This window comes from Cucurbita maxima, unplaced genomic scaffold, assembly GCF_002738345.1.
Source record: "Cucurbita maxima cultivar Rimu unplaced genomic scaffold, Cmax_1.0 Cma_Scf00020, whole genome shotgun sequence".
Classification (NCBI taxonomy): Eukaryota; Viridiplantae; Streptophyta; class Magnoliopsida; order Cucurbitales; family Cucurbitaceae; genus Cucurbita; species Cucurbita maxima.
This window is the reverse complement of record NW_019272036.1, coordinates 2494226-2503665: the sequence shown is the minus strand read 5'-3', so window position 1 is coordinate 2503665 and position 9440 is coordinate 2494226. Positions and strand designations below refer to the sequence as shown.

The window sequence follows — 9440 nt, the reverse complement described above, 5'->3', positions numbered from 1 at the left end:
GTATGGAAATGTGTTTTGTCGGGAAGTTTTTTTGTAAGTGACAAGAAAACAAAAGGATAATATCACCTTCACCTCTCTTCAATCTCTTCAAAAATTGTAACTAATAATATATTGGATCAGTGTCGTAGAGGAAGAACGGAAGAATTTATGTTTTTCATTCATAACATGATATCAAAGCAGTAGAGGAGGAACGAAAGAATTTATGTCTCTCATTCTTAACATAGTATCAGAGCATAGAGGAAGAACAAAGAAAAGTGATAGGGATCAGGACAAAGTGGATGAAGTGATATCAGATCTCAAAAGTTTTAATTTCGGGTCTCTATGGTGATTGTTATTGATTGATCAATATCTTTCCTCTCAACAATAAAATCAAGAACTTGATGTTTAGAGTAGCTCATGCGCCCTGTGAACATTAACGAGGATTAAACTTTCACTCCCATTTTTGTTTCTCATTCTTAAAACTAGACGGGATTTAAATCTAAACATAAATTATTGAAAGACATCTTAGAGAGATACTCTTTACGGTTGCCACCATTACACACAAAATCAAGAAACACGCTAACGTTGACGTTGGAAGAACCTCCCTTAGTGGTCGCAAGGTTGGCCAAGTCCTTCCATTTTAAAGCATTCCTTCTCAAGCTCTCCCCCTCAACTCCATCGCCCATGACAAGGTCCAAGCATTTCTTGATCTCTCCCCTCTCAACAATCCCATCATCATTCATTCTCAACCTCACTCCATTCTTAGACGACTCCTCAATAATCCTCGCATTGGTCGATTGATCCGTCCATTGCGGGAACGCCACCACCGACACACCACAAGCAACGCTCTCCAACGAAGAATTCCAACCACAATGCGTCAAAAAACACCCAATCGATGGATGCAACAAAACCTCAAGTTGCGAACACCATGTAACTATCTTCCCTTTAGCCGCCAGCTCTTCACGGCAGCTCACTAAATCTCCTTCATCACCATCGCTCGTTTTCCTCATCACCCATAAAAATGGCCGCTTTGAATCCAATAACCCTCTAGCAATCTCCTCCAATTGAGCCGTCGACACCGCCGCAATGCTCCCGAACGACACGTACACAACCGACGATTTGGGTTTGGAATTCAGCCACCCAATGTAGGGTTTCAAATCCATAGAATTGGTAGGGTGGAAGAAAGAAAGAGAAGGCAACACAGGCCCAATTGGGATCAAGTCAACACTAATCGCTCTCAACGCGTCGTGCTCCAAATCATCAAACGTGTTGATTAAAATTTTCAAATGGGGTTCTTGTTTGATGACATGGAAGTGAGTTTCGTAGAGTTTAAGGACAAAAGCGTTGGAGTTTGCCGGATTGCATAGAGAGGGAAGTTGTTTAGAGTTCAACAAAGGAAGGCCGGGTAAGTGAATTTGAATAGAAGGATGGGAGAAGGCGTTTCCAATAACGTCTTTATAGCCATTGAAGAAGTGATAATAAATTGCAAAAACGGCGGCGGATTGGTTCCAAAAGAGAGCGGAAGGGAGGTGAAATGAACAAGCCACATCGGCCATCCATGGAGTGAGCAAAGAGTAAACAACAAAAGAGAAGGGCTTTCCATTGGCTTTGGATTTGAGAATGGTTTGCCGGATGGCTATGGAGGCTTGGCGCTCGAATTGTGAGAGGAATGGAACGACGTCGTTACCGAGCTTAAAGCCGTCGTCCTGGCCGTCGGAGAAGAAGGAGAAGGAGAGGTTTGGGGAGGAGGGAAGTTTGGGGAGACGGTGGCGGACGGAGGAGGAGGTGGCGAAGGTTACATAAACGCCGCCGTGAGAGAGGATGTTGGCTAAGTGAAGGCCTGGATTGAAGTGGCCGTGGGTGGCTAATGCTACGAAGAGCACATGTGGGTGTGATTGTGCCATGTAATTGATAGAGCTCTTGGACTTGGTGGGTGTGAATGTTGATACGTTCTTCCCCTTTTTATAGCTACAAATTTCGAGCACAAGACAAGACAAGACAAGACAAAAGACAACATGGTTTCTTTTTTTAGCAATGTGGGGAAGGTAAATTGATTACCTTACACAACTTTCCTTTTTCTTTATTACTTAAATTACAATTGTATTACAAACTTTTAAACAAAATAATAATAAATTTTTCTACCCATGTTCGGATGTCTGATAATAAGACATTGGAGAATATAATATACGAGAATCGTATAATTGTATTTAATGTTATATGAAAATACTATCAACTACGAGTCGTTCCAATAATTTTATTATATTACTCTATTTATATAATTAATATTACATGTTATAGCGAAAAAAATTAAATTCATGGACTAAATTATTTTTTAATGAGATATCTTATAAATTTTATATAATTATGATAATTTTTGATAAAATAGTAAAAGAAATGATTCAGAAAAGAATTTATTTTAATTCATTATAGTTATTATTATTATTCATTATAAATTTAATTTGAAACAATTATTATTATTATTTTTAATTATGGTATATTAATAATGAAGGAGCTAATTTAATATATTCCAAAAATTAATTAATCAATATTGGAAAATAAGTCAACTAATATTAATTGATTAATTACACTTAAAATATTTTAAACTAATTAAATAATAATGTTAGTAAATAAGTAATTCATTTCTTTATTAAATTTTTTTATAAGAATTAATTAAATTATAAATTAATAAAAACTATAATTTAATATATTCCAGTGTATGCCCTGACGCCGGCAAATAGAGGAACATTTTTGGGAAAGAAAGAGAAAGGAAAAAGAAAAAGAAAAAAGAAAAGGAAAGGAAAATATATAATATATATTTATTGGGTCAGCAGTGATGTAGTTGCTGATGCACATGCGGTGATATCATAGTGACGTCATCATTGTAACAACCCTCAATCCCAGTCTCCCACCAATCCTACTCAAGCTAATCCGATAATGGCTCACTATAGGATAAACTAGGATAGACTAGAAATTGTATGAATTACAATTTATGATCTATAAGCTACGATGATATATGAGTTATGATGATGTATGAGTTGTATCGTATGATGTCGTATATTAGTATATGATGATGTATGAAGTATGATGCTTGAGTTACAGGTTTAGTCTTCTTCTCCGTGTGAATCTTTCGACTGATTCAAGAACCTTAAAACCAATGGAGTTTCAGTATTAGAGAATAACGACCTATTGGAGAAGTATATCAAGGATCTGACGAAGGAGTTGAGAATAGTGGAACAGTTAAAAGATCATGCTCATAAGCAACATGTGGCGCTTGACAAAACTTGTTGGATGACCCACTATCAAAATATATCGAAACAAATTAAAGAAAGAGTAACAACAACGTGAGGGGAGAGAACTTTTGAATAAAGGAACTTTAATTCTCGACACATGAAAACTATGTTAGGTGACCGAACCTACTTGAATGTTCATGTATGACGGTAGATTTAGTTACCATGTTCTCTATAATTTTTTGCATGATGGGGAGCCTTAGCCTTTTGTTTTACGTGTTTTATGAGAATATGTTCTAAAACCATTCCCGAATGGTGAGAGTTCTATATTTACAATCATTTAGATAATCAAATAAAATTAAATAGATTACAAAGGAAATGAAAAGAGAAATATATAGATGCACGATATTAGCGCAGGATCAATGAACAAATATGATAAATATGGTAAATTGTAATGGAAAGCCAAACATCCTCAATAATACAAGATATTAGCCTATATTCAATGGTCAAATAAGATATATATGGTAAACGAAAAGTTAAACATCCACAACACACCCTACAAGCTAAGTGTCAGATTTGAACGAATGCGAAACTTGGGTATAAAGAATTCAAAGAGATGCTGAAAAACACTTTTGGAGACGTCAACAACTTGAAGATGGGAGAGACAACAAGTACGTAAAGGAAATGATGATCTAATTTAACAGTTTTGGAACACTCGTTAGAAATGAGATTGAAGCTCAAAATAGCACTTTTGTTGTCACAGACCAACAAGAATAGTGTGAAATTGGGACCTTGAGGTCATGTGAAAGATGCATAAGCCAAATAAGTTCAATAGCAATCTTGGTAAGAGCAAGATACTCAGGTTCACAGCAGAGGTATGAGACAGTAGGTTGGTTCTTGGCACTCTAAGAAATGAGATTGTTACCAAGATACCAGTTTTAGATCGTATAATCATAGGATAGATTATTAATAGTTGAGATTGTTTCAAGTAATTTCAAGTATTCACAGTTTAATAGTGAGAATTCTATGTTGCGGTCGTAGAGACTTGACCAATGTGTGGCTGCAAGTTAGTGATGAGAATTCCATGTTTTAGCCATGGAGATTTGGACCCAAATCCGAGCCGCCACAATAATTTTGCTCTCATTTCAGCTTGAGTCGTACATGTTTTCATTTTCCATAATTATTTTGCCTTCTGCATTTTATTCACAAAGGTTTGTTCCACAAAACCAATGAATATATATTTCATTGACATTCATCGACGCACTTAGATCAAATTTTTGTTAGAGCGACATAAAATAAAAACCGATTATTAAACAATGAAAACTCTTTACTATCTGCAAGCTATATGCATCTTTCATCACCGCATCGGTCATAAGGCCATCTTCCCTTTTCTGGCCAGAAAACCTCGAATGAAGCATGTCCTAATATGCTCTCAAAATTGCACCAAAACAATGTCGTTCAAAAAAAATTGTCCTTAAAATCCCAATTGATTTGGGTTCCTAAATGAATGATATGCACCCCTAAATCCATTATTGATCCGAAATTTTAGGTTAGATAAATATATACATATAAATTTTAAGGTATTACAAAAATAAAAACATAATAAATATTATTTAAAAATCTCATTTTTTGTTTTTTAGATTTTAAAAACTTGAATTAAAACATGAATTCCACGGTCGAGTTGTAATTTAGAGTGTATATATATATTGCAGCTAACTTAAATCGATGTGTTTGAACTTACAACAAGCCTAAAGAGATAGATTTATAGGACTGTTCCAAATCCCCACTTCCCACTATATCAATGGAAGTTGATATTTGGATGCTGTAAAACACATGAGATATTAATATATATTAATGACGGAGAAAGCAAAAAAGAAATGATAGCATTACAAAACGAGCCTTATATTTTCAATTCTTTATTGATCCAATTCAAACTTGGTTGGATATGTTTCAAACTAAAAATCCAAAAGTTATTAAAATTCTATTAGTTTTTTTATTTATGATGTGAATTTTGACTCGGGTTTTTAATTCAATAAAAATAAATTATGTTAAAAAAGTAAATAGACTTGCTACAATTACATCCTTTGAATTTATAGGCTAACGCCAAAACGAAAACACAAACAACAAAAGACTCGAGAGTTTTTATGATCTTCTTCAATAGTATTGTTGCTTATTTTCAAGTATATTTCGAAAGATTTATAGCGTCCTCTCCTCTTAAAAATGAAACATTGGAGTTTTTCATGAAATTTAAAGACACTGTGACTCAAAAGTTAGCGTTAAAATTTATAACAGCCATTTTGGAGTACTCTTTATTAACTCCAATTTGGCAAACTTTGCATCAAAGGGTCGGATGGAAACTCAAACCTTATCAATCTTACGTGCATATGTTTTTTTTTTTTTTTTCATATCTTTTTAGAACGGCGCACCAACTCACATTTAGATAAATACAAAAAAAATAGTGACGAGTAAGAAAAATCGGAAGGAAAGAGGAGTGGAATGATATGAAAAACTTGATTATTCCAATTCAAATATTAGGAGTTGAAAGGAAAGAGGAGACGATATTAACGAAACGATTATCTGCTTAAGAATTCAAAATACCCCTTCTTTTCCAAGTTATGTCTTCAATGAGCTACTCGAAAGTCGGATGCAAAATAAGGGTTGAAAACTCTAGTGATATAAAAAATCTTCGCTTGTCTTAAATTAGGTCTGAGTTTGTTTAAGTTAATTTGATTCAAATACATTGAACGTCATGAGTTAAGTTAGTACCCGAGTTTTATCAAGTAAAATCAAACCGCTTTTATACCCAAGTTCTAAAGTCATTTCATGGCACACCAGTAAAAAGAAGATAACATTTTTAGTCATGCATATCGAGCAAATTGGCTAGTACAATATTAAGTTCATTACAAGGGCTTCACTTTGTTTTGATTTGATATCGTTACCGATCTTAAATATGGGTACCCAACCTTGTCGTGGCCATGATGTAGAGCCCAATAACTATTCATCTGGTAAGTTGTCTCATAGAAAACTCGGTGTTTATCATGAGATCATCAAAGTAGTATTCATTTCTCTTTTAATATGTCCTAGAGAAGCTAATAAATGAATCTTTTCAAAAACTCTACACTTCAAGAGTAAAAAATTCTACCGATTATATCGTTCGTTTAAACGTTCGTTGTCTCATTACACGGTCAAAGAAGAAAAAGAATCAAGGAATGTAACTATTTTCAAGAGTTGGTTGTGTTCTTACCATTGAAGCAGAAGGCAGTCTACTTTTTCCGATCCAAACAGTATCAAAACACTCTCCTCTGTCAGACACCTTCTCCATATCCTTAATGTTCTTCCTCCTCACTAACCTCAAAACCGCCATTAAAACTAAACCCACCAAAGCTAACCCAACCAGAACACATCCAAACCCAACCACCCACCATTCCCACACCTTCTTCTTCTTCTTCTTCTCCATTGAAGAATTTGGAACAACAAGAGAAAAATGGCCATAATCAGTGACAGAACACAACCTTGGCTTTGTCATGTTCTTCAATTCAAAACCCCCACCATCTCCAAATTTCACACATTGTAGATTCTTCTTCACATCCATTTCTCCCAATTTCACTTCAGGAAACCTCATCAAAATGGGTTTTCTTCCCATGAAGAACAAATTCAGTTTTCGATTGGTTAATGTGCTGGAATTTGAAGTGGAATCATAAAAAGTGAAGCCAAGAACAGGGGCAACAAGAGTATAGCCAGGAACTTGATACAAACTTGAAGACCAATTCCCCAAATTCTCAAAAACTATGGCTATTCTCTTTACAAAAGGGATTGGAGTGATTCTTGGCGGAATGGATATCCAACTCAAATTTTCTCCACTAACCCAGAAACTAATACTCATCAATCTAACATAAGAAACCTCAATCCCGGAAAATTTTGATGGCAGAGTGATGTTATAGACAACCCCTGTTCTAGGTTTTGACAGAGAATTATTCGTATATTTATGAACAAACCCACCAAGAGAATCGGCATCTTTAAACGAAACAGAGCATGAAATCAACATCAATAAACAAAAGAACACCACCCAGATGATAGAATCGTACCATCTCCTTCCCATGAATCAAATGAGTGTTTTCTTGAGCAGCAAGCCAGAATTTCTGATCAAGGGCAACAAAAAAAACGATGGGGTTATTGTTAAAAACCAAATGGTTAAGTTAGAGAAGAAAGAATCACCAGCATGGAGAATGCGGGCGTTCGTGAGCCGCCGTGGACGGAGGTGAGTGATGAAGTGGAGTGGGCGGCGAAGGGGGGAAGAACGATCGGAAGAGTGATGGTGTCAAGAAAAGGCATTAATGGGAGTTGAGAAGGTTTGCTTGTTTTTAATTGAATTTTGATTCCTTGTAAGTTGGGGTTTGTTGAGGTGAAAGAGAGAGAGAGAAGGCATTTGATAGGCTGTGGCAATGTGCTTTAGCTCGAAAGGCGTTCACTTAATAACGTGGCTCACGATTCTATATTAATGGATATCTAAAAACGTACTCACTTGCACTTGGTTTATTCTTATTCGATTGATGTCGTGATTGGCTTGAACCAATTTGAGTATCAATAGTTCACGTCCACCTATCTCGTACGATATTAGCAATATATCGATGACCTATTTCTAACTCTAATATATTGAGGATCTGCATCGCCTTCATAAAAAGGTCTCGAATCATGTCATGTCAATGGTTGCTTGGTTATTGTCATTATAAGCAAATTTCAAGAGATATAATATGGAAACCCGACTACCTATTTGATAGATAACATTTCCTGGCATAAAGTATGCAAACTTGGTGAGTTTGTCAATAATCACCGTATCATTGTTTATTCCTTCCGAGTTTTTGCAATACCTACATTGAAGTTCATTGTTATATTTTCCTATTTTTATCCTTGAACGCTAAGAAGTTGTAATTACTTCGTCGTCCTTTATCTTGGTGCCCTCACTTATAAACAAACAAAACATTTACTTACGAGCTCGGTTATATTTTTCTTCTTGCTGCTCTATCAAAAATGTTGTCTCAAGTCGTGTTATATCTTAGTATAACTTGGATGTATAGAAAAATTGTGAAGTATGAACTTCTGTCAGCATCTCGTTTCTCAATTCATCCCTTACAAATAACGCACATAAATATGCTTAATAGGGTTGTCATAAACCAACAACTATTTGTCACATAGCATTAACTTGTTGGCCTATCATTCACAAACATCTTACAATATTTATGAATTACTCGTGAATGATCAACTTGCTTTGAACTTTGTTGCTCTTTGTAAGCTATGCCCTATGTTTACTCATTCTATTTAAGCTCAACTTAGGGTAGTTTAGCGGAAGCTAGTTCAAGTTCTGAGTTCTTGGTTCTATCTAGGCCTCCAACTCTCGAAATTTCTTTTGGATTCTCTAGATCTCTTGACTTGTCGTTTCTGCTAATTTCTCTCATCAACATCATAGCTCTAGATCTATATCAAGGCCCTTGAGGCACGACCCCGACATAAGTTCACATAAGGTTTATGCATTCTAAAGTTCAATCGACTCTCAAGGTACTACTATAGACCCTTACCGCTCATGACAGGTTCACTAAGAGAAAATTAACTAGCGAACTCTCTAATAATTCTCATTGAGTATAATCAAATCATAATCCAGTTATATAATTATCTAGATCCCTAACAATCGAGTTAATTTTACAATTAGGAGCTAGGTTGTGAAACCTTAATCGTTCTTGTATAATCACATAAAATCACATGCATGAACATTATAGGTCTCAAGTGCAACCAACTTTAAGACACAATTGTGGACTCCTCTTGATCATGACAGGATCAAAGGAAGCTAACTAGCAAATTTCTTAATATTCCCACGGAGTAAAGTCATAAATCATAAACTAGTTCTATAGTTATCCGGACCCTTGATAATGGAGCCGGATTTACGAATAGCGACTAGTCGGAAAACTCCTAATCGTCCTCGTATAACCGCATAAACGTCACATACATGAACAAACCCTAATCGGACTCGGGTTTAGATCCTTAAAAAACTCCAAAATTTGTCCGACTCCTAAAAAAGTAATCATTTTAGTAATATATATATATATATATATGGTATTTTGTTAATATTTAAATGGTGACATTAACAAAGAATGCAATTAAATCTCCGCGTGTCTAACAACCAAATATAATTAAACCTAAATTTTATGAACATTAAATCTGTGTCTTGAATTGCTGAACACA

General features: G+C 35.2%; 2 protein-coding genes across 2 annotated transcripts; both read right to left on the bottom strand.

The window, feature by feature from the left end:
* Positions 1-406: 406 nt before the first annotated feature.
* LOC111494832 (crocetin glucosyltransferase, chloroplastic-like) lies at positions 407-2009 on the bottom strand. The gene has a single exon (XM_023144824.1). The coding sequence runs from the start codon at positions 1881-1883 to the stop codon at positions 462-464; it is 1422 nt and encodes a 473-aa protein (XP_023000592.1). The 5' UTR covers positions 1884-2009; the 3' UTR covers positions 407-461.
* Positions 2010-6243: 4234 nt separating this feature from the next.
* LOC111494479 lies at positions 6244-7634 on the bottom strand. Its single transcript, XM_023144421.1, has 2 exons — positions 7422-7634; positions 6244-7345 (listed from the first exon to the last, which is right to left on the bottom strand). Exon 2 carries the CDS (start codon positions 7303-7305, stop codon positions 6409-6411), a length of 897 nt encoding a protein of 298 aa, XP_023000189.1. The 5' UTR covers positions 7306-7345; positions 7422-7634; the 3' UTR covers positions 6244-6408.
* Positions 7635-9440: the final 1806 nt, after the last annotated feature.

Excerpts from the sequence above, each read along its gene's own strand:
- LOC111494479 (XM_023144421.1), bottom strand. The coding sequence starts at position 7,305 with ATGGGAAGGAGATGGTACGATTCTATCATCTGGGTGGTGTTCTTTTGT.
- LOC111494832 (XM_023144824.1), bottom strand. The coding sequence starts at position 1,883 with ATGGCACAATCACACCCACATGTGCTCTTCGTAGCATTAGCCACCCAC.